At 35.2% G+C, this 26,470-nt stretch overlaps 1 protein-coding gene across 1 annotated transcript in view; it reads left to right on the top strand.

Moving 5' to 3' along the window:
- Positions 1-25,498, top strand: part of LOC149066949 (uncharacterized) — a 33,674-nt gene extending 8,176 nt beyond the window's left edge. The window contains exons 3-10 of the mRNA XM_089253121.1: positions 4,502-4,668; positions 5,933-5,980; positions 8,072-8,106; positions 8,206-8,238; positions 9,879-9,905; positions 14,955-14,987; positions 19,806-19,838; positions 25,336-25,498. Coding sequence (XP_089109247.1) covers positions 4,502-4,668; positions 5,933-5,980; positions 8,072-8,106; positions 8,206-8,238; positions 9,879-9,905; positions 14,955-14,987; positions 19,806-19,838; positions 25,336-25,416 — 457 coding nt within the window. The 3' untranslated portion in view covers positions 25,417-25,498. The remainder of the gene's footprint in view (positions 1-4,501; positions 4,669-5,932; positions 5,981-8,071; positions 8,107-8,205; positions 8,239-9,878; positions 9,906-14,954; positions 14,988-19,805; positions 19,839-25,335) is intronic.
- Positions 25,499-26,470: the final 972 nt, after the last annotated feature.

Raw genomic sequence — 26,470 nt, 5'->3', positions numbered from 1 at the left:
AATGCTTTATTAAAGCTGTGGAATTTCTTCGGTGTACTCTACGGACCCATGATTAATTTTGAAACATCCTAAACTATATCAATTTATGCAGTTGAATAATCAAAAGACAATACGAGAACTTAATTTTCATGCTTGAGAAGATATAAATAAAAAGTTGAAATCAATGTTATTGTCTGGATATGCAACTCAAAAGTAGGTCCGGGGCTAATTACTTCATATTTAATCTCCTAGCGAACTCAATATTTCAAAAATCAAGACTTCTATACAATTTTTAAAATTATTGATGTGACGGAAAACATCACAAAATTTTTGCATTTCTACAGTAAAATCGGCCATTTTAGCACTGATTTCTATGAGGATCACCCTTTTCCTGACCCTCAAAGCGATGCTGATGATTATTCAAAAAGCCTCATTACTAGGAGTATTGAAAATGTGGCCAACCATTATAAAGGCATAAACTATTATACATATGCTAACAGGATTAGAGCAGTGACAAACCATTGTAAAGGCATAAAACACGTCTGAAACGCATTGCTAGGGAACCATGGTAACCAAAGTAAATGTTCGGAAAGTGATTGTGGAGGCCGAAAAACCCATTGTTGCCCGACAATTTTTTGCCCATTTGTGGCATTTGCCCTGCTCTGACGAAATTTTAAAGTAGCCTATCATTCAAGTCTAATCCCATTTGGTATATATGCAAAATTTGGCGACGATCGATCTAAAATTGTAGATTTGTAAAGAGAGCATACATACACACAGACAGACAGACAAAAGCAATTTTATATATATAGATTATTTTTCGCATTTTGATCTTGTTGCTGGGGGGGGGGGGGAGGTGACCTTGTTATCAAACCGAATCAGCCCATGTATCAAGATGTCCCTTGATGTGAAATTGAGAGATAGACTAGTTCAGATAGACAAATCCCAGGCATTGGGTCACCATGGCAACAAAAAAATTGGTATTGGCGCCTAAAATTTTCTTTGTGCAGTTACTAAAGTGTAGGCTCAGAGCAGCAGCTTTTTGAAATTCATAGCTATGTATCGTCTAACATATGATGCTAAAGCATCAGACAGAGCAGAATGGAAAAATTTAGAGGAGACCTTCATCCAGCAGTGGATTGAAAATGGTTGTGATTGATGATGATGATCGTCTTACATAAAGGAGGGTCGCTGTACGAAAAATTGTTAAAAAAGCCTTTCCAGTCAGTGGGGAGGTGTTAACCTCTTCCATGTTTTTGTTCTTGCTCCTTCTTTCAATGAAATGCATTTTTTCCACTCTAATGCAAGAATACACCAAAAGTGAAAACCTTAAGGGTTTTTGTGAAAACTGGAAAAAATAGATTATTCTGGTTAGATCATTCTTCTTATAATTTCCCAGTACAAAGGATTACTTGCAAAAAAATAGTTGTCAGTGATTTAATTTCGTGCCCGAGTGGCATGGTGGTAAGATGTTCGTCTACCATCGTGAAGGTTGTTGTCAGGGTCCCTGGTTCGAACCCAAGAGAAGATATCGATAAGATATTTTCCCTAACAAACTCGAGGCGACCACCGATAGACAGCGCCTTCACTTCCAACCCATCTCACTAATGGCAGTAAATTGCAATATACCGATATGGCCAGAGTTGGTGTTTGGTGAAGTAGTAGTGATTTAATTTCAAAGACGATGTGGTATATGGAGATTGGGGGCCATCTATGATTGAATATTAGCGTAGGTTGTGAGTTTTGGTCAAAGAACAAGTATTTGATACCAAATTTGTTTCTCGTTTTAAAACAACCTTTTTTTTTTTTTACGACAGATTCTAAAACTTTCTACATTAGGGACTGCTTATAAAATTTTGTAGATAGAACTGTTGAATCAGAGCTATGGGTGCTGAAGCATCCCCAGTATTTTTGAACATGCATCCGAGCACACTAAAATTTATTCAAAAATCAGAATTTTTTTCTACATGAAGCTCAAGTTGAGACACCAAGTTCTAAAATACTTCTGACACTCCTAAATTTATCTTCTTCCATTCAAACTCAGCATTTAGATTATACCACCATCCATAAATCAACGACGTGGAATGAAACATATAGAATATTTTGTTGAAAAAGAACTAATTGGGTATATAATACAGGGTTGGGTTTTTGACATGACAAGCGTCAAAAACTGGTTTAAACTGTCAAAAACCTAAATGAATGCCTTTTGATAATGTTTTGAACACAATAGGTATATAACATGATGAAAAATTTATATTTTTTTGCATATTACAATGTTTTATTTTCAAACATTAATTTATTACAATAATTAAAACAAAATGTTACTTATAATTTGCAATTTTGAATTTTTCAACATGAGAGTCTAGAACATATAAAATATAATTTTACGCTTTATTCATCTAAGCTTAACTTGTGTTCAATTTGCTAAGCTGAATAGAGCTGTTTATTCAAAATATGTATGATAGGGCATCGCAGTATTAGGTTTTTGACTTCAGAAACTAAATCAGTATTAAAACTATCAAAAACTCACTGTCAATGATGTCAAATAGTTTTTGTTAACCTGATAGATTTGTTAAATAACAACACACTTACTTTTATGTAGTTTAAAGGGTTTTATGTTCAGAATTATAATTACTTTGGAAAAATACATATTTTGATATTTTAAATTTTCTGATCAGCCCAAAATTTTATTCCATATAAAAATTCTCACGCAGCATCTGTTAATACACTAATTAAATTTATTTATTTTCCCCTAAAATTTCTTAGCTCAAGTTGTATAAATTCACAGAGATTTAAAGTGTATAAAGTGTATAACCAAGGCATTTTTTTTTTTGCATGTTTGAATACAGCTTCAATTGGAAAACTATTGCATTATAAATGCTAGTAAATATACCATATGATAGTGCAAAAGTAAGAATAACTAAGTTTGAGTTACAAGAGTTTCTTAAGCATCATATACAAGCTAGCATTGTGAAATTAAATGACATTTTAGTCCTACAATTTAGTATTTTGGTCTCTAGATATATTTAAATGTTATGCACAATAAGAGTATCGTTTTAAGTATCTCAGCGATTATATCTATATAATTTAATAATAACAGAAACCACACCATTACATATATGATGTAATAAACCTTTTTTAAACACTTGTCTGTTGTAAAAAGAGTACAGCAGGTGGTTTATATCAATGCACACATATATGAGCAGTTGCAAAAATTTTGGAAGGTCAAGAATCATTTTGAATCAGAGGATGTCAAATCATTCCATAGTTTTTCCTTTCATGTTTATGCTATGCTTTATTCAAATTGTATATTTTATAAGAAAAAAAAAATATATATATTATGCAAAATAATTCTGTAGAGAGTAGAAAATTATTTTACAATCATATTATATATTTATTCTTTGTTTAACATTCACTTTAAACATTACATGCAATTAATGTGTGTACTTCCAATAGGAATTTTTATATTGAAAAACAATATTTAAGGTTTTTGACAAAGGTTTTTTGACGTGACAGTTAAAACCGTCAAAAACTGTCATTTGTCAAAAACCTGCCAACCCTGGTATAATATAATGGACAGATAACTATGCAATGCCTAATAAACTGCTGGCGAAGTATATAATGCCAAATTATATACACCACCACACCGCCGCTGTGGTGGTCGAGTGGTTATAGTGACGGACTCGCGAAGCGAGGATCCTGGTTCGAACCCCACAGTGGTGGTCGGCTGAAGTTGGTTTTCTGTGGTTCCCAACTTCAAGGCGCAAATGCGAGCCGATCTCCCCGTTAAAAAGTCTCGCCACAGAGAGCAGCAGTCCTACAACGATAAATCATTCAATCATAACACTTCACTCATAGTTAGAAAAACTGGTGGCAGATGGCAGAACAACACATAACAAGCACTACAGAGAAACAAAAAACTTCACGTCAGGTTTCACTACACGTACACGCACATTCCTGCATGTACCGATTCGTTGAGGGTTCCACAGGGGGGGGGGTGAGCGGGGTGCATGTGTGGTGTAGCAGTAGTAGGTAGGGCCTCCAAAAAATGGCTCGGGGATCCATGATGTTCTTAAGTCAGGGCAAATTATGTGCAAAAACGTTATAGAGAGAAGCAACTGCTTTGAGCCAAAAATTGATTTTGCCATTGGAATCCTGTTCATTCATCAATATCAGAATGAAATCTGAGAGACAATTTCAGTAATGGTGAAGAACCACAAAAATTTACCTGACACAGCAAAAAATTTTAATTCATTTTTAACGAGAAGTCAGTTACAATGACAGTTTTGCCCTTATGATTGTGAGTAATAGACTTATACTATGTTTCAATATCTCTTATCGAGAGGTTAACTAAATTGATTAATTAGTTCTGATTAATTCTCTTGAATTTTTTTTAATTGTTTTTTTGTTTGTTAAATCTGTATTGAGGTTGCAATTAGTTTATTACTAATACATGATATTAGTATTCAATATGTTAGCTGGATTTAGTTGAGTTTATCATCTAGTTTTTTACATTTTTCAGGTGCTATGTTGCTTTGCATTGTGCACCTTGTGAACCTGGGGTAGACATCTGCCAAAAGTTTCGATTTTGTGAGACGTGCTCCCCGAATCTGAATGGATGTGAAAGCTGCCCAGATGGTCATTTTGGGAAATATTGTCATCTCAAAAAGCAATATGATTTACATAATGGTAAACAAAAATTTCATTCTTTTTTCATTTGCTTTACATTTAAACAAGACTTTTGTAGTCACCCTCGCTTGACAGATTCAACCCAAACTCCTTTACCTCTCCATGTACATGATCAAAATACACTCTTTCAAGCCAAAATGCTGGCCATCATGGGAACAGCATGTGCCGATAACACCAAAATAAAAACAGACATGCTGTCCTCCTTGAAAGCTCTCACAACTCATCCAATGGCCTGTGAAGTCTGTGAGCTACTTATTCGCAATGGAAACATTCAACTGCTCTGGATGAAGGAACATAAAGATCCAGAAAATGAGCGAGCTGACTTTTTCGTAAATCTGGCCACTGAGAAAGGAACCCTTTCTCTCCTATCTATTCCTCAGTCAGCATAGAGAACAAAGTGGATGTGACAAGCATTTCGTAACTGGTAAGGAACATGGTATACTGAAACTACAGGGCGTTTCAAATTCCCAAAGTCAATATACGCCACTTGCCATGGTCCAGAAACATTATCTTCACATTCTTATTCTTCACAGAACACGGGCCATTCTCTGCCTATCTGGCAAGATCCAAGATTTCCAAATAAGTAGAAGTCTGTTGTAACGACAACTTGCAATTACATGAAAATTTATAGTTATGACTTGTCATAAGCAGATGTTTTTTGTAACATTAGCTCTTCGGCAATCACCTGCAAATCAGTCGTCATATCAAGATTGTGATCATAAGATATACTTGTTGTAACAGACTTTTACTGTGCGAAAAAGAGGAAAAAATTTTAATTTCATCTCAGAGTGCCCCAAAGACCACAGAGTTATTATGTATTGTAACCCCATCCATCTGGCAAATTCTCAGAAATAATTTCAACCAGTTATTTATGTGAGGTCCCCAGGCCATGCTCGGATGAACCCATGCGTTACGACGGTGGTGCTTGTGTGTGTGCAGTATCATTGCAGTCAAAACATTAACTGTCCTTCAAAAAAATGTGATTAATTAAAAAGCTTGAGAATGGTTGGAAATTGGTTGACCTTGCCAAGGAATTTTCTCCCTGCCTCATGTAACTCTAGGTTTTTTACTCCAATGGAATAATACGGTTATGAAGTATACTTGCAATTTTTTGTTATAATTTTTCTTGCATTGTACAGATTCATTATGCAAACTCCTTTAAGTAAATTTATAAAATATGCAATGCTCTAAATTCATGTAATCTTATTAGACAATTGCAAAAAAATTTGTTTTAAATTGAATTGTTTTCTTATTTCTTTTTCAGGTACTGATGTTTCTGTGTGGGAGATCGTATATAATCGCCAACCCAGAAGTAAGTGATAGGTACTTGAGCCATGGCTTTCGTGGAAGGAATATCCATCAGAACTGTGGCAATGATTCACAGATGAAAGTATCATGTATACGTATAAAATTGATTTTCTGTGTGTCTTCTATATACAAATCTGCAATTTCAGACCTATTGCCACCAAATTTCACATATTTGCTAAACGGGACCTAACTTGAACGACAGGCTACTTTAAAAGCTTGTCAGAGATGGGAAAATGCTTGAAACGGGGGCAAAAAACTGTTGGGCAACAGTGGTTTCTTCGCCTCAACAATCACTTTCTTAATGTTTACTTTGGTTACCGTGGTTCCCTAGCAGTGCGTTTCAGACATGTATACTGTATGCCTTTTTTCATTGATTTTTCACTTTGATGCTGCCAGTTATATGTAGGAATAGTTTATTCCTTTATAATGGTTTGCCACTTTTTCAATCCACTCAGTAACTGAAGAAAACCTGGGCATTGCCAGGTATTATAGCTAGTAAAAAATAAATTTCATTTTTTGCAATACCCATTAATTTATGTATTATTAATAGAAAAATATTTTTTGATTATTTCCATTCATGTATATTACTGATTCATAAATATAAATTTCCTAGGCCATGTATGTCTGTGATTGCATGTTCTCTATGCTTCTTCAACTCTATGTTAATTCGCACGTTTAAGCAAACAAAATATAAACACTACTCTTATAAACAAATGCATCCAAAGGACAAATCTTTAAAAAGTTCCATCTAAAACATCCCAACTAATCAATTGTGTTAATATATCAGCTCTCTGCCACAAATGGTCTGAATATGGCAGACAAACAGTCACTAAAACTGTAAAAAACAACTAACGGATCAGGTTTCAGTGGCCATATATTGAAAGATAGTCCCTCAGGATAAAGGGCTATGGTCAGTATGAGTTAATTCTCTTCTTGATGTTAGATACCTCCCAATGCCAACCAATAGTGCTTAAAAAATGTTGAGAACAAAAAAAAAAAATTCTAACCAGGACCATAGTGTGCCCTTTTTGGACTCAAGGGCAGACTTTTTCTTGGGCCCTTGTCATGAGCATGCCATACAGGGCCCCACTGGGACGCAATGCTCCCCTGGTGTAAATGACTGCCCTATGACCTTATGTGCTATTACTTTCAAAAAGTTCCAGTACTCATTTTATTATAGAATGACTACAGGTAGAACCTGTTTATTTGGTGTTTTCTTTGAAGTAACTACCCTATGCATTTTTTGTTATTGTTCATACAAAGATGCAAATTACAAGCTTTTTTTTGTCATATCCTCCAGTGCCTTTGTCGCTGCTAGCTGCACTTCTTCGCAACCTGAGGCTCATTTTCCTTTTTGAAAATTCTTTATCCCAGAAAAAATGAAAAAGTCACATGGGGCAAGATCAGAGTTATTGTAACATTATCATTTAGGTGCCCGTGGAAATAGTCCTTAACCTAGTCATTTTTATACATTTTGATTTGTCTTGCCTTTTATTGTTTCCAGGATCAATTGGCAAGATCATGTGTTGCCGAAAATTTACAAAATCGGCGTCATTCTTAAAAAGCGTACGTCTTCAAAATTTGCTGAGCATTGTCAAAGAGTTGGCAAACTTTGCATTTTGGAAGACTCCAAAAAAGTAATATATATGAGGAGAGACAGCTGTATCTGTGGTTGTTAGTGCACTGTTTAGTCAAAAATTAGTTTAGTAACCAAGTCATTTGTCATTTTGCTTTGGCTTGAGTCAATCTTATAGGATACCGAAATAGTGCTGTGGAAAAAGGTAAAAGAAGTTAATTCAAAATTAAAAAAAAAAAAAATTTGGGATTTTTTTCATTATGCTATGATTATGTTGTCTAAAAGGGTTATCCTTCCCCCGTCCTACTTTTTAGTCCTGCATTTTCATACTTTTTCTAATTTTTTGAGTGGGAGCATTGTCAATTTCATTGAAAAACAAACATGAAAGTCTCTGATTTAAAAAAATATATAGACAGAAGTGTCTGGATTAGAGAAGTTCTGCCGTATTTATCATAATATTTTGTTTTTTTAAATTTCTTTGAGTGTTTAACGTTTATTTTCCACATTTTTTTATTTCAGACATCATTGATGTGATTCAACAGATAATAGACAAGGTAAGTGTGTTATCAGAGATACTGATTATATTGGCAAATCATAAACTCATACATAAAGCTTCATTTCATCTTAGTTTATTCTATGAACTTTTTTTTCAGATAAAAGAAATGATCCACGGACTTATTAAAGCAGTGAGTGTGAATTTATCTTTTTTTTCTTCTCATGGAAACCACGGCCCTCTGACATTGATACCATTATAAAGTAGATTAAAAATTTTTTAGCCTTGGCACTCTTCTAGCCTATCTGAATAAACGACCAGCGGATGTGTTGACCCATTTTTATTTGAATATTTTCTACGGTTATGAAAGTTCTGAGATTTTTCATTTCAAAGTGAACTTGTCGAAATGTTTTTTTCTGTTTCAACGTCTGACGAGATTTTGTTTTCTTTCCTTCCTTTCATCCAAGATCCCTTTTACCAGATGAGGTAAAAATGATTATGAGGTTATTTCACAGACTGCAAAGTCTTAAGTTAGGAATTATTTACACAGTCGACACCATTTATTAAAATCATGGATAATGTTATCAACTGGGTATTTTTTATCACTTTTCCAAAGAACGAAACAGATCAATATCATAACATAGGAAAAATTTTGTTTATAGTTATCGGGAAGGATTTAGTTACCTAAGGTTTATCATAACTTATTTTTTCCCTTGCAAATTAGCATTATCAGGCTACAAGACTATGCAGGAGAGTAGAAAGTGGTGTCTCCTCCCACACTTGTTGACAAAAATTCTCATAAGCGGTCCATATTATTTGGTGTGATTTATGCACGTGTGGAGCTGCTTTTGCAATGGCCTTCCCTAACTCTAAAAATAATATAAAGCCCTTTTCTCCATTAATCCTGGAATTCTTACATCAGTTAAAATTTTCATTAGTTCAAAAATTTGTACATCAGTGTCAAACTTCAATTAGTTCTGGAATTCTTACAACAATTTTAAATTTTCATCCTTTCTGGAATTCTTACGACAGTTTATAATTTTCATCAGTTTGGAATTTTCATGAATTTTTTAGTTGATTTACACTTTTCTGTGTGAATTGCTTCTTGATTAAGACTTGTAAAAAAGTAGCTCTTTTTTTATTGCAGTTATCTTTTCCCCCATGGTCAAAATAGTGTATATACCAAGTTGGAATGAACTATGTCCACTACAGTAGATGCTACATAGGTCAAAGTAGTGTCAGTATAACTAAGCTGAGTAGTGTCAATTGAATTATACTGACACTACTCCGACCTGTGTAGCGCCCATTGCGGTTAATGTATTTCATTGGAACTTGGTTGGATGGTGGGAAAAAGATAACTGCAATAAAAAGCTCCACTTTTTCACTTGGTGGTAAAAAATTCAACTTTTTTTGTTCAATCTTTATTTTTATATCCTATATACCAAGTTTCATCAAAATACCTCTATCATAATGGTAGCTACCGGCCTCTGAGTACTGTCAGTATAATTTTAACCACCCTGTAAATTTTTTTGTTTTTTCACTCTGCAAAATTAACTTTGGAAGGGCCCCTTTAAATATCACAGCCTAGGGGCCTGGCAGCAGGGGAAGGGACCATGTTCAGCAGTCTTTGGCCAATCTGAGAGTTGAACAATTAATGGATAAAGCCTTTGTGTCAGTGAAATGGTCATTATTGTATATGATTTTGGTCGTACTTAATTCTGTATCTCCTTAGAATTAAACAAATGTTTAGCATATTGGAAACACATTAACATCTTTATACCACAAAATGCTATTTTGGAGTTATTTTAATTTTTCTTTCATTTTATTTTTAAGGCATTGCATCTATCGCCAAAAGAAGCTGTAAGTAGTTGCACTTATTTTTATCCTTTATTTGTTAATATTTTGAAAGCTATTTTATGTGGTCCTTTTAAATTTTGTCATGAGGACAGGCGCAGATTTTTCTTTTTCTACCTCACACAACCCTGCTGCCATTGAATGCCTTGATGCGATTGAACCATCATTGATAAACTTCTAAAGAAAGCTGTATCATAATACAGTAGTACCTCAATTATCCGAGCTAATGAGGACCATACCTACCTTGGATAATCCAGTCCTTATACATTTTACAAGCAACCACTCAGAACCTCACACATCTAACCAAATTAGCCAATACAGCTATTTTGCACTTGACAAAACATCAGACATGTATTATAAGTAACAACTCTGCACTGCAGCCTTGTTATGTAACCTCTGAAAATGTCTGCCACACATGTGAGTGAAGCATTGGGGCGCAAATATCCTAGATCATAGCTTCCCAAACTTTTTGTTCCATTGTCCATCCCCCCCCCCGGCCTGTCTTTTGAATTTTTTTCGCATTGCCCCCTAAATCAAGCAAACCCACAGGATCCTATATTGTACCTGTATACGGAGGCAATATACGGAAGGGGGAACTTCAATTTTTTTCATCATCTACCTATCTCGTGACCTTGGAAAGTAGTTCTATTACCTTGAAGCACAAAGTCCTGTACTGTTATTGGTATGACCTGTGGGCTATTAAAGTCCATGAATGAATACGCCAAATTTTCCGATTTTGGAGAACGTTTTTTTCTCCTGCGGGTTGCATACTGGAAATAACAGCAATTTCGCCGCTACCAACCTACATTGAAAAGACAGCATATCTACGCCCTGAATTTGCTTTATTTCCTACAAGATTGCACACTCGCCTTTACGAAGAATCGAAAAGGAGATTTGTTTACACGTTTAAATTAACAAAATTTTTCGAAGATTGGTGGGAAAAAAAACGGGATCTGCAAAAAAACTCAAGCTAAAATATGCATAGTTTTGTCATCTAGCCACTATGCAGTCGTGTTGTTATCGTCGCATATATCATGCTCATTTTATATATATACATAACTTCTGCGAGATACCTATTATATATAAATGCCCTACCTTTCCAAAACATGTTGTTAGAGAGGATGAAATGTTTGCACTATCTCTTGTTTTTTGCACTCCCTCTCGTGCTGGGATGGTACATTACTCCCTTATGTATTGTTGGGATGTTGCTCAAAATTGTGTCCCCAACAGAACTGTCAATTATGTGTGGTGAATAGGTTGCACTACAATGCATAGAATTACAAGAAGTGAAATCAGTCCAGAGAATAGATATTTGGACAGACATATTCAAACTTTGTAACCTTGAAAGCAGCCCAAAGTTCAAAATTTTGCCAGTTCTGGAGAAGGTTTTTTAATCTTTAGCACATGGTAATGCAGACAGTGAAAGAATTCAGTGGTAAAAAAAGTGTGTTTGAACAGTGAAATATCTGTCCACCCAATGCTTTAATGGGATAAGAAACAAAATCTTATGTTCAAGGGCATGAGAAATTTGAAAAAAAATTGTCATCGAGATGCTGAACTTCTGAAAGCGACTCGTGATTCGTATAGAAAATATTGTAACAGGCTTCAGGCTGAGAAAACAGCAGAAAAAACATTTTTAATCTATTAACATGCTATTATGTTGAGAAATTTTTTAAGTAGATAAGGTATTTATATTTTTCACGTTTTTTTGCATTTTACTTTTAAATTTAATCATTTCTTTAAATTCTGTGAGAAGCTAACTCTGTTTCACAGAAACCCTTATTATATTGCACACTTTTTTTTGCTATATCAGGATGAATAAGATTTTGATGTTATGATTTAAGATTTAAGGCTATGAAGATTATTTGCATAATGGCATAAATGCAGTGAATATGGAAGAATATATGACTTTGCCTAATAATACTCAAAAAATCATCAATGAATAAGGGAAATACCAGGAAATACTAAAAAATTCATAATGCATTTCGACACTCTGTGAGTGTCATCTTCAGAGAATAAAAGTATCACACTGACCGAGTTTCCCTACTTGGATTGAGTACCAAATCGTCAATCTTGGTTGCTGAACGGAACGAAAGAACTATACGTCTGTTCAAGTCAAACGTCATGGCAAGAATGAAGAGAAGTGTCTGCGTGTAAGTCTTTTGCAACTTCAATGGTACGAACCCGCAACGAGTGGAAAGGGGAGTGGGAAATGTGTTTTAAAATAAATTTTTGTTAACTGGGGCTGGTCTAAGTTTGCAGTCAATCTGGAGCAATCGGTAAACATCACTCCCAAGGTTCTCAACTGACTTTGGTGAAATGGCGTCATTCCTACTGCCACTGCATCGCGATTCTGCTGATGCGAAAATCCGGAATGTATGCAAATCGGCAATGCAGTCTATGGCGATTGGTCACTGCTTCAATATAAAAGGCAGTGATGGTGTCGTCACTTCACTCATATCCAGCTGTACTTCGCCACTCAATGGTTAACTCCACCTGGGGAGTTAGGGTGCCATAGCTTGGAATGCCTATGTAAATCCTCCATGTTCCTAAACTCCTATTAGGCCGCTTCTCATAATGTAAGGCCGGCCGAGGTAAAAGAACGGACGAGTTGACTTCAATTTCCAGCTACGAGATGAAATTACTCCCGGTGAATGGAGATGTGGACCGACAACTTTGTGATATTCAATTTTGTCAAAATTTGTAAAATTTTCTGAATCAAATCCTTAATCATTCTATCTGAAATAAACTTAAATTGTTGAAGTTCTAATTCAAGACTCTAGTTGTGTTTGCTCGTCATGTTCATTATTTTTTATCCTGGATGTGACAGCATAAACATCACACAACACCCTTATTGGCTGCTTGCAAAATGGAGCTATCTGATTGGTATATTTGAATTTTCTTTAAATTCCCGCTCATAATGAATTTAAGCCATGGGGTTGTGATCGGTGGCATTGATTTATTGACGTTTACTGATTTTTGAAGGCCCCAGATGTATGTGCCTTCGTAAAAGTCTAAATCCGCCATGGATTTCCCTTGGTCAAAAACTCTCACTTCCTGAAGTTTGTATCTATTGCCCTCTTGCCAGCAGTGAGTGGCGATGGTCGATTTTTCACATTCTTCACAGTAAGAATGTTCATTTAATGTAGTTTTTGTCTGAAAAGCTATTTAATGAAAGTGTAATTATACCCCACGATCCAATAATTTCACTTAAGATCAATCTGATTCTCAAAAAAGTTTAACCTTACAGCCACATATGTGCCTACTGAAACCTTTTGTTTCAAACCCCCGAAAGATGCTATATCACAGAAAAAACAATGAGACATTTATTGTATTCCATGTGGTGGGAGTAACCTTGGCTACTACTACTTAGCTACGTAGGACAAACACAGGGACCCATAAAAACTTGATTAAATGAACATGCTCGCTGTGTTAAAAATCAAGAATGTAATAAAGTGACCATCTCCGCTCACTGCTGGTAAGAGGACCATAGATTCAAATTTCAGGAAGGGAGAGTTTTTCTTGAAATCCATGGATGCTTAAGTGCTATGGAAATGAGTCCAGACCTCTTAAGTGCTGTGGAACTGTGCTACGCATCACTCAAGTAATCAGTAATTATGCCACGAATCACTTAAGTAATCTGGGGATGTTCTGTGGGTAACTTGAGTGATGTAGAACTGCACCAGGGCTGCTTAAGTGCTCTAAAATTGTGACAGATGTCACTCAAGTGATCTCTAAATGTACCACGAATTGTTTAAGTGTTCTGGAACTGTGTCGTGAGTTACTTAAGTGACCTTTGAATGTGCCATGGGCCTACTTCAGTGATCTCAAAATGTGTCAGGGGCCTCTCAAATGCTCTAGCATTGTGCCACGGGTCATTTAACCAATCTGTAAATTTTCATTTTTACGAAATTGGGTTTGAGGGGGCAAGTCACATCCCATAACCTTCAGGGCCACATTTGTTCCGCGGGTCAAGGGTTTGCTATGTGAATGGCTTAAAAGGTGGGTTGCAATTAATTTCTTAGAAACATTTTGAGTTCATAGCCTTCAAATAGCATTGAAATTAACAGAAACCGATTATAATAATATATAAAAGTATTTTCTTTCGAAATTTTAATTTTTTTAAGAAATATTTTTTACTCGTCTAGGGGGGGGGTGGCACACAAGCCCTCCCCCCCCATCCCGCGTACATTTCGGATCCCCACCAATATGTGTTAGCAGGTGGGGGAAGTGCTGACGAAATTTTTGTGACAAGGGGAGAGGGCGTCTGAGTTTTGCTTACTTTTGCTGGCAAGGGGGAGGGTCAAAAATGATTAAAACGCTTACGTAATACTTGAACGGCACCTTTCATTTGAAAAAGCCTTTCAGCAGATAGCAGGCAGACCTACAATATGATACTTGCATCACATGAAAATTCAAGCATTTATCAACTTCACTTCACAATATCAAAGACAGATGGCATCATCAGCCAAAACATGTGACAAGCGCAACTCAAACAACATCAATACATTAGGAACCACACATGCAGTCAGAACACACAATCTGGCATTCACCGATTCATTAGAAATTCCACTGAGGAGAGTGTGTATGAAATGCATGTATGGTCAAGTAGCAGTGTGAGTGTCAGAAATAGTGATTAAAATATGGGCATTTCACAGTACAGTCAAACCTCGTTAGTGCGTCACCCGGTTAACATGCCACTACACTTACCGGGTCACTTTTTGGAACTCCTAATTGTAATTGGCACAGCTATGGCTTACTCCGCTTAACGAGTCACTCCTCTTACTAAGTCATATTTTTGCTCTCCCAAGAGTGACTCATTAACGAGGATTGACTGTATATGATTGATTCATCAAATTTTGTTTTCTTTTGAAGTGTGGATTTTTCTGTATCTTTCGTTATAGGACAGTGTTTTTGACAAGACAATTTAGTTCTTAGTTGCTTTGTGTAATGGGGATGCCAATCCCCAAACCAGCAGTTAAAAAGAACATTGTTATAAATAGAGAATATTGTATTCTGATAGTTCAAAATATAACAAACTTCTCTATTTTTTAGGCAAAAGCGTTCCTTACTCCGTTGCTGAAAATAGTAAGTTATAAATCTTGTTATTTTGGATCTGTTGATATATCCTTATTACTAATGATGTGTGTGAGTGTAAGTAACCAGAATATTCAATTCAAGACAGAAACACATATTTAATAGAGATTTAAACACTTAAAGTGAGAGACAACATCTGTTGCTGTTCAAACTTGAGCAGCCATGTTTTCTGTACTGTTGCCAAAACTCAAACTAAATACTTGACTAATAGTGTGTTGCCAAATACCAAAAACAGAAATAAATAAATTGTTTGTCCATTAACATAATATTCTAAAACTTTCCCTTGTTAATAAAACAAACAATCGTTACAAGTCCTATTTTAGCGGACAGTGTCACTAATCTTGGCTTGTGCAATGGCTTTGTCATCATATTGGCCAACTGATACTCTGTAGAGACCTTTTGTACTGCAATTTCTCTTTCCATCACTTTTTCACGAATGAAGAAATGTTTAATGCTAACATGCTTTGTGTGGTGATGGAATTCTGGGTTTTGTGCAAGTCACATTTGCATTATTATCAGTTTGGATCACTAGAACTTCTTGATCACTGGAACTTTCTGCCAGGAAGCTCATTTCTTTGTTGGAGTACTTGAGAGTTCTTGCCATCTCAACAAGAGTTCTGTTCTCTCATTGGCTACTTCCATTTTGTTCAGGAGTATATGTTGCAGTCAATCTGTGAATAATTCCATTCTTCTTGAGAATTCTTTGGACTGCTCGGTTTTTGAACTCTCCACCACTGTCACTCAAGACTTGTTCAACTTTATGACCCAATTTTTTAGCATGAGGTAAAAAGTCTTCTCGTTGAAGTCTTCTTCTTTTCTAGCCGTACATCCCTGATGATGGCTATCTTCATACATCTGATTTATGCTTTAAGAAGGAAACATAGCGGAATTTGGTATACTGGTCCTTGAAAACAGCAAAGTATCGATACTTTCTACACGATACATCAAATGGTCCACATATATCTGTAAAGATAAGTTTTCCTGGTTTTGTGGCTTTCTCTCTAGTGCCGAACTTCAAATTATGAGCCTTGCCATAGATACAGGCTTCACATAACTGTTTATCAATGTTGACCTTGATATTGAGTTCTTTTTCCATTAATGACTTCACATGCTGTTTATCTTGATGTCCCCATCTTTCATGGTAAAACTAAAGAGAATCATACTTGCTTGTCATATTTACTTTGACTGGGGTTTTTGGTAGCAGCACTTTAATTTCAGCTCTGAAAAGACCACCACTGATATCTCGTGATCCACTAAGGACTGCTTTGCCATTAATTTTCAGATAACATTTTCTAGATGTTGATTCAAATACACTGTTCTGGTTTCGGTCTTGTGTTGCTAATACTGAAAACAGATTCTTGCTAATATCAGGAACGTACTAGACATCTTGTAAATTTTTACATTGTTTTCTACTATTTACTGTGGCCATTATTTTTATTGTACCTTTCCCTACGGCTGGTAGTACTTTTCCATTTGCCACAGTTATACCATGCGGATATTCAAATTTTTCAAAGTCTACAAAGAAATTACTACTCTTGGTAACATGTTTAGATGCACCATTATCTATATACCAATCATCACAATTCACTTCTGCAGCGAAAACATCTTCATCTACAGCCAAGAGAGACATACTGACAGCAGCAGCAGTACCACCACCCTTACTCTGATATCTTGTTGAACGACTTGAACTGGGTTTCGGTGGTTTACCATCAGCAATCCATTTACGGCAGTTCTTGACCCAATGTCCTTTCAGATGACAGTAATTACACGTACTATATTTCTTACTTGAAGATGTGCTTTCTTCTCTTTTCTGATGATTCTGGGTATTCTGTTTGAAACTTGCTACTAGTGCTTCGTGACCTGATTCACTGTCATTGATGTCTGCTTAATTCCCGCTCATGAGAACATAGCTGTGTCGTTAAATCATCAACAGTTATTTTTTTCTTCACTCAGGAGCAACCAACTTGATTTGAAGGCACGATAACTTTGAGGAAGAGCATCAAGTATCTTACATATCAGCTGCATATGTGGAAGCTTGGTTTCTTGTTTACTTTCTAAACCTTTGTTAAGCTCATTTCACTTATTCTTCAATTTGGATAAGTTTGCAGCCATATCCTTAGTTGATGACCACTTAAACTGGAAGAACTCTAAACAAATGTTGTACAGTTGATTTTTAGATGTGGCTTCAAATAGCTTGTGTAGCTCTAGCCACACATCCCTAGCACAGTCAAATCTCATTACTTTCTGTAATGTGTCCTCTGTCATTGAATTTGTTAGAACCATCATAGCACGGTTATTTGCTTTATTATACTCCTTCAAGTCAATCTTGTATTGACTTACAATAGTTTCTGATGATCCATCCAATGGCTTCTCTGGCAGTTGCATTTTCCCATTCACTATATCTAAGGCCTCACCATAGAAACTTAATGCAAATTTTATCCTATATTTCCACAGTGTCCAGTCTCCTTTGCCACTCAATGGCTTGACTTGAATCTTGCCAGCTTCCATCCTTAGGAATTTCACTTGTAGGCTTCTTGACTGTAGTTAGGCTTAGGAACTCTTTGTTTACTCACACACATAGCAGAGTCAGCATGAAGAGACCTCATAACCTCTTGTTATTTTGGAACTGTTGGTATATCCTTATTACTAATGATGTGTGTGAGTGTGTAAGTAATTATAACCAGAATATTCAATTGAAGACAGAGACACATATTTAATAGAGATTTAAACACTTAAAGTGAGAGACAACATCTGTTGCTGTTCAAACTCGTGAATAACAGGAGGTGACATCAGGCATGAAAATTGAAGCCGTTGTGGCAACCCTATGGGCTAACAAGTAAGCCCAAACAAACCTCTCTTTTCCCTATACGTAACATGTGTTTTGCCGGATCGAATTCTCTTAAAATATTAATAACTAAATAAATTTAAGCATCATGACTGTTTAATGTGTCTTCAGGTAATCTACATGATCCGATAAAGGGGAAAGATTAAAGTTTATCCTTGTATAAGGGGTTTTTATATTTTTAATTTATTTTTGAAAGGGGAAGATCATTTTTCACTCTCAACTCGTCATATGTTTTTAGTTCAGTGCCTTCAATTTATTTTAAAAATTCAATGTATTACATTAATGTCTATGGAAATATGATTAATTAAAATAATATGAAGCTCCAATAAAATACAATTTTCATAATTTTTTCTTTTAACTGTTTGTTTTGCCATTTTGTTTCGTTCATCATTATCATAGATCCGGGACATTTCGAAAGTGTTTGAAGGCCGTGGGCGCTCGTCTTAAGCTTTACATGAGAAATTTTGATTTCTGAATCAATCCTGAGGTGCTCGAACACCTTCTGACATGGCCGTAGCTAGGATTTTTGCCACCCGGGGCAAACAGCATTTTGCCGCCCCCGTGCCTCAAAGTACTGGAAGTGCTCGAGCATCCTCCGCCACTGAGTATTTATGGTTTTGCTGCCTGTAGGCTGTACAAATTTCGCCACCCTCTTCTTCCGTTCCACTCTCATATTCTTGAATACGCATTACTGAAATATATGCCGCCAATCCGAACCTTCCGCTATGTAGATGTAGTATTGAGAAAAAAAATATTAAAAATAAAAAACTTTTTTTACGAGCCGCGATAAGTCATCTTTCTGGTCTGTAGTATTTAGGAAAATAATCACTTGGGCTGTTTTTCCCCCCTCTTCATTTTCTACCTATTACTTTGCTTTTAAAGTGGTATGTGTACGAAAATTTGACAAAAAAACCAGTTTCGAATTGAATTTGAAATCTAAAATTGTCTGTACTCGAGTTTTTGTTGTTCTACCTGGACTGGAAGTATTTTTACAATATTTTAATATAAAAAGCTGAAAGGCATTATATATACTAATGTTTTACATATATAATGTTTTTCGCAAAAAAAAAAAGTAAGATTTTTTCAAACACCGCTTGTTCAAGTGTCTTTAAACATTGTGTCTCTCTCAGCACTGAGGTGTTACATGCTTTGGCATAATTTTTTTTAAATTAAAATGCAGAGAAGGAATTTTGGGGCACAAGATATGGGTAAATTTTGGTTATTTTTGTAAAAGGTTCCATGTTGTTGAAGCTAATATTCGAAAAAAACTAACAACTGAAATTGTAAAAGCTCTTGTTCAATTGAAAAAATATATCCACAGAATTTGAGGGAAAAAAATCGAGTTCCTAAAGTGAATAGTAAATTTTTAAATGATTTTTAAAAACGGAGATGTTTCTCATAGGAAATCATAGGAAGCTACGGTTTGTTTGGGCCTACTTGGTCCCTTTAATAGAGAGATCACTGGCTTCATCTGGCAACCCAGATTCCCCATGCTTTCTCAACGACGCGCTGGTCGCGTCACCTCCAGTTGTTCTTTCCTCCATGGTTCAAACTTGAGCAACCATGTTTTCTGTACTGTTACCAAAACTCTGAAACTAAATACTTGACTAATAATGTGTTGCCAGATACCAAAAACAGAAATAAATTAAGAGGTAATGTAAGACACCTAAACAAGCATTTTTGGTCTTAGAATGCAGTGAAATCGGAATATCAAAGGCAAAATAGTGTTTTCAAGACGTGCACAACATCATTCCACTAAAAAATATTTTTTTCTGACATATTTGCCGCGATATGGGCTATCAACCACTCGAGGGTGCATGGGTGGGTGGGGGGGAGTTGTAATGGGGTATGCCTCCCCATAGTGCAACCTGGGTAACGCAAAATTTACTGCAAGACATTATACCATATTTGTGCAGTGTAATCTTAGCTGATTCTCCTTTTCTGACTGGTGATTTTTTTTTTAGGTGAAACTTGTGATCGATTCTGCGTACGCATCTGTAAGTTATGAAATTATAATAATCTAATTTTCATAGATATGTTGTATGAAATGAAAGTACTGCAGATTATCATAATGTGGGGAACCTTTGATGTCTCAAAGTGTGTCTGAGAGTTGATAATATTTGCAGTTGTAGAAGTTTTATTTATTGCACAAGAGTTAAAAAATGCTTTGAGATATTAAAAATTCAAGTAATAAAATGAAAGTATGAGCTGACCTGTGAAAGTTCAATTGTAGGGGAATTGTCTTTGCTATGATTAGCGATAGAACTATGATTGTGTGTGCCATGAATTTACAACTATGCAACAGAATTTTGAATCTTGATAGAAACTTTCCAAAACATGGTTTTCAATTGTATGTTTACTATTGCAAACATTTAAAAATGAGACTAGTCAAATTTTATCGCTCTCCCTATTGCCGAATAGGATTACTGAGTTTTGAGGCCTCTGATACATTGCCCACTTAACAAATTAAATATTGCAACACTGCTGGTTATGACAATGAAACTGAAAATAGTATTCAGGAAGATTATTCACATAAAATGTTTTTATCGGGTAGGATATATTAAGTTCTCGTGTCATTTTTTAAAAACAATTTCAAATAGAATGAGCATGGTAGAATACTCACCATCATCAATCTTTGGTGTCCCAATTGGGAAAAGCTTAGACAACTTTTGCCCATTGCTCTAACACCAAGTAGTATCACACGAGTTATGGATCACGTAAATTAAAATATAAAGAAATATGATTCTGTGAGAAAAAAATTCTTAGAGTTTGCACAGCATTAGAAAAGAAAGACATAGTATCTGCTACCATTTTGCTGAATCCCTGTACGTGGAAAAATATAGAAAACTGCAACTGATAAAGGGGCCATATCAAAATATTTCAGGCTGCTTCTATCTGCGATATTCTTTTTAAAAAAAGAAGCAGAAGAGGTCTCCCAGGGATAAGGCCAAAGAACTCAACATGAAGTTATTGGTAAATAACACATAAGAGTTCAAATTATAGCAAAGAGTAGATACTTGCCATAAGTTCAGGCGTTTAGTATAATTAAGAAAATTTATCAAGTTGTAAATGCTGGTTACATTTACCACTTCACTTAGTGTGACCTGATAATCACCAAGGTAGAATACTTATTATAGCATAGCTATATTGAGTATTCTACCATGCTCGTGGATTTTCTGGGAGTGTTCACAAATTTCTACCCATCTTCTGGACTCCCAAAAAAAATTCCAGAGTTATGTTCCATGATTTAAAAAAATCTCTACTTTGGGAGGGGGGGGGAGAATTATCCTTAAAGAACTTACAGAGAAAAAGTATGTTGTACGTGTTTTTCCCCCGAAAATGATGCTACACGACTAAAGTAAATTCCCATTGCAGCAAATAATTAAGAAATGTTTAATTTTGGTGATAAAAAGACAAATAATGCAGCATCAGTTCGTCATTTCCACAGTTGAACCTGTGAGGTGACTTGTATCTTGATTTCTGTAAAATTATCTGTCTTGTGTTTGGGCTAATTGCATTATTTTGTTGCTGCAATTTTGATTTGCATGCAGTCAATGCATAACTATATCACGAGATCTGATATATTGCATTATGAGACAACAGTGGTGGTGAGTAATGAGGGGGATAATCCTCTGTTTGGCAACAATTGGCAGAAGTTAGCATAATGATGATGTCATATTTTTTGAGGGAAAAATTCCCATGATTTTGCTTTCAATAATGAAAAAAATCATCTTTGTTTTGAAAAAAAATCCATTTTATGTCTGCATATAGAATTTGGATCGGTGTAAAAATCTCAATCAGATTCTCCAAAGTTAGTGGCTATGATATATATAACATTTATTGTAGCGAAATTTTTGTTCTAGCTACAAACAGCTTCAAACAATGATGGTGACGCTGCCATATATATATATAATAACATATCCTCACTGACTGACTGATTCATCATCACCGAGCCGGAACCACTAAAGCTATAAATATAAAATTTGGTCAATAGTTTTGTTTTATGACATAAAGACTCACTAAGAAGTGGTTTTTTGAAATTTGACCGCAAAAGGGGGGGTCAGAGGTAACATATTGAAATCGTCCCTTGTCCAAACCACTGAAGCTATAATCATGAAATTCTGTCAGTTTCATTATATGAAGTAAAGACCCACTAAGGCAGGTTTTTTTTTTTTTAAATTTGACCCTAAGGTGGGGAGGTCATAAGTTGTTCAAATGTTATATAGCGAAATCATGCTGAGGCGAAACCACTTTACCTATAATTATGAAATTTGGTCAGTAATTTTATTTCATGACGTAAAAAAAACTAAGAAGGGGATTTTTGAAATTCGACCTCTAAAGCCCCGTTCACATGTGCAAATATTGCGGTAGCATTGGGAATGCTAGCACCCGGTTGACTACTTTTTTTTTTCGTAAGGAAAGAAATTGGGAGCAGTCATTGGGGTGAAAATTCTTGAGGCAGGTTTTAAACCCGCTTTTTCTATTTCCCATGTGAACGGGGCTTAAGGGAATCATACGAGTGTTCAAAGGTTATATATGCTGAGCCAAAACCACTATAGCTATAATTTTGAAATTTGGTAAGTGTTGTATTTTATAATATAGAGAATCATACTACGACACATAGCCGGTCAATTTGTCACACTCAACTCATTGGGCCTCAGTTTGTTATGGTAAAAATTTATCGTAATGCCAATTTGTCATGGTACAAATTTGATGCAGTTCCAATTTGTCACAACACAAGTTTGTCGCTGTGTCAATCCGTCGAGGTACAAATTTGTCAAAGCTCTTGTCTGTCTCAATGTTAATTTGTCGTGACATCAGTTTATTGCAGAATCTATTCGTGGAAAAGTTGATTCTTCACTGTACACGTTCCACGCGATCTTGTATGTAGGTTTTTTCTTATACATGAAATAAGAACATGAACAAAAGTGCACACGCATTTTACTAAAAATAATTATTTTTTGTCATTGCAGAAACATCATTGAAATTAAAATTTCAATTCATATTTTTATTTCATTATTTAATTATTGTGATAACCATATCAATTACATTTAAAAATTTAACTGTTTATAAAAATGTAATTATATTTGAAAATATAATTACATATATATTTGTTATATAATTGATTTTTGCCATGATAAAATTTCAATATTATGTGGAAAAATTTAATGCTTATGATATTCCCCAAATAATAGTGGAGCCTCGCTTTAACTGTAAACTGCTATCCACCCCATTGGCTTTAGAGTTTCTCCCCCTTCCGAGAGTCACCACCATTTACCACTACAGTACCTACATTAAAAACCTGAAATATTTAATTGATAATTCCATTCAATTAACATTCAATTTTCACTGTATAAGCTGCACTTCCCGCTTTTTGTTGGGATTTCTTGCAGCGAAGGGAGTTGGGTGAAGATCAAGGGTAGAAATGTAGTGCTTATGAATGACGATTCGATGAAGAAATTTTCTCCTACCTATCGTTAAAAGAAGAAAAAAATATGATAGTTTAAAAAATGGCATTACTTATTATTCTATTTATTATCATCAGGCTTTTCTTTTTACTGTGATATTCACATTATACAAGTGTTTGAATAAAACGATACTCAAAGGCACTGAAAATAAACAAAGGTTTAGATATTGTGGAGTGTTTATATGTATGTGTGATAGAATTTTTTTTTTAAATTTAAATTATCGTGATAAATATAGGCTATAATCAGAGGCGGATTTATAGCTTTCCCAACTGTGGGCTATTCAAACCTTGCCTCCCTTCTCCCTTTCTAATTCATGTTCTTGATCACCAATTACTCAATTTCGGTTATGGTCTTTCACTTGAACGTGTCATCCTGGGATAAAGCGTGTATACGCCCTCCCCACCCAGGAAAATATGCCTCTGAATATAATCCTTTATTGTTTGTTAATGTTAATTCACTTGTGTTGTAAGAAGAAATTTTTACTAATCGTCGTATGAGTGTCATGTATAAGAAGTTACATATAATGGGCTAATTATGTCTTATTTCATTCTTTTTCTTGAGAGGTGTTACTTTAGAGTTGAAAAAAAAAACAATAAAAAATCGATTGACATTTGCAGTGGTGTCAGAGACAGGGATGCTGTGGGTGCCCACTGTACTCCATGGAATGGGTATGAACACCCAGAGAATTAATTCAGAAATCAAAATTTCCTACTTAAAGATGAAGACAAGAACCCACAAGTTCCAAACATTTCCGTCACCCTGGCCAATCAAAGGTGCTAACATGAAGAAAACATTGAAGGGGCCTAAAAATTGCCATTTATTCTGTATATAAGGGACTCAAACCCGTACGCAGGAGGCAGAATGGTTCATTGCATTGTATATTCATGACTTATTAGGGTGGATCTCAAATGGCATCAGCCCCGAGGTTCTGGTGACTATGACCAGTGTCCAGAGTGTTTCAATATTATTTTCGCATAATAATACAAGGTGATTTGAAATGTACATTCTATTGCAAAAAAAATAATTTAAAAGTAAGATTTTTCGCTGCTGTTATACATAAAACTTGAATACATTGTCAATAAAAAATTCCTCAAAGATGCATTGATATATTCAATAGTGAATTATGCTGGGAGAAGGGCACATTGATCGCAATTTATTATCTTGATGTGCGTCCCCGACACCCCCCCCCCCCACTGCGAGAAATAGAAATCCTGACAGAAAGCAGGAAATGCTGCTATTTATATGGTGAAAATTAGATTTTCAAAATTTATTGAATCGCAAGTTATTATCTTGGTGTACGTTCCAATGTCTCTCGATGACTTTAATTAACACTTTTCTTCATTTGTTAAAAATTGAAATAGAGATGGGGAGGAGGAACATTTCCAATGAATGAGAAAAAGTAATTAGTTCCATTTTTTACCCCTAAAGCAAATACCCTATTTATAAGTTCACAACAAACATTTGAATTTTAAAGAAATTCAAATTTTTCGCGACAAATTTACATTGCGACAAAATGACTCTGCGACAAATTGAATCAATTTTTTTGAAAAATTAGGGTTTTCAAAAAATAAACACAGGCCAAAAGTATGGATCATCTTGTGTGGTGCTGTTATTTAGTGTTGATGAAGAAGGTTCAAAGTAAGGCCGGCCTAAACTAATTTCCATTTTATGTATCGTTTATTTTCAGTGTTTTAAAAGTGAATTTGTAGGTGTGCCCGCAGACTTAGTCGGAAAGGGTTAACAAAGTGTGATACTTTTTTGGGCGAGTAACCCCAGTCGAATGTAAATGATACTTAAGATGGAGTAGCAAAAGAAATGTTTATACAAACTTAACTTCTGTAACTGGTATCTGACAGTCGAGTTCGAAAATCGAAAACCCACAAAAAAGTGAAGATGAAAAGATTTGGAAAAAAGTCCTAAATTTTTCTGTATGAATGTATCGAAAGATAATAAATTTGTTCTTCCATTTGAAAGCTGAAAATTGCATTGTGTTACAACTATTAATATTGTATATTTTTATTTTCAGATCTCGCAGGTCATTAACAAAATACCTGTAGTAAGTAACCAATACCTATTCTCCAGAAGTTTTGGTTCTAAACAAATGTAATTTTTGGAAGAAATTATTATTACCTAGATTTCCTATAAATAAGCTGCTGGGATTTGAAAGCACCATCCAGAAAGATGACCAGAAGGAAAAAAAATTGTGGAAGTGCCATTAGATTTTTAAATACTGATGCTCTATATAATGTTATTCAAGAACTGATAAGACCATTCTCGAACCAAACTCTGCCAAAGCTTTTTTGGTGCTCCCCGAAGAGATTGAAAAATAAAACAATTTTCCCAAAGTGCTTCAAAAATTAACATTTATACTAGGTTAAAGCTGGAGCTATCTTCTTTTTGAATCAACAAAAACAAATGTTTTTAACGTAATAAAATGTGTCAGAGCAAACTTCAGAGGTTTTCTATAAGAGCTAAACTGCATTCTTTGACCAGTGGACGAAATATGTGTGGAAATATTTACTTCTTAGGTTGAAGCCATGTGTTAAGACAACTCTACATCATGTCATCATCAACTGTATGCTTTCAATCTGGAATGTTTGATCATTGTTATGTGCAGGTCCCATAATATTTTCATCCTTACAACAGCCTAGTATAGTTGGAATTGGGACTAGTTATTACATGCTGTTAGATCATAATTGCAGGTAGTACCATGTTTTTCTAACCCATAGCTCCAAATTGAGTAGAGGAATGCCTATGAAGCAAATGTACAGTTAAGTAGTAGTAATTTATAGCTCCTAGAAATGCCCCATTATAAGCACATTACTCTGGCTCAAAAAGCACTTGGTGCACCCTTGCTTTCAGCAAAGGTACCCTTATCCTTTTTCGACTTCTGAAGCCTGTACAGTGAAGTGTGCATTGCACAGTCCATATAAAGACTAGCTCACTACATTCCTCACTCAGCTACGTGGTAATCTGATTTAAATTCCTGTCCTCTATAACAACGCATGATCCAGCTGAACAGTATCTGATAACAATCTCCCAGAGCTAAAGGTACAAACATAGTGCATGCTGATTTCTGATTCTGTGAGTCAACATCCTTACAGATTAGTTAAAACCCTGAATATCACATTTTAAATTACTCTTTAACGGCACCGACTTGA

Source organism: Pholcus phalangioides, unplaced genomic scaffold (genome assembly GCF_987345545.1).
Source record: "Pholcus phalangioides strain wild (caught in Gottingen) unplaced genomic scaffold, Ppha-v1.0 ptg000032l_1, whole genome shotgun sequence".
Lineage (NCBI taxonomy): Eukaryota > Metazoa > Arthropoda > Arachnida > Araneae > Pholcidae > Pholcus > Pholcus phalangioides.
This window is presented reverse-complemented; position numbering and strand designations above follow the sequence as displayed.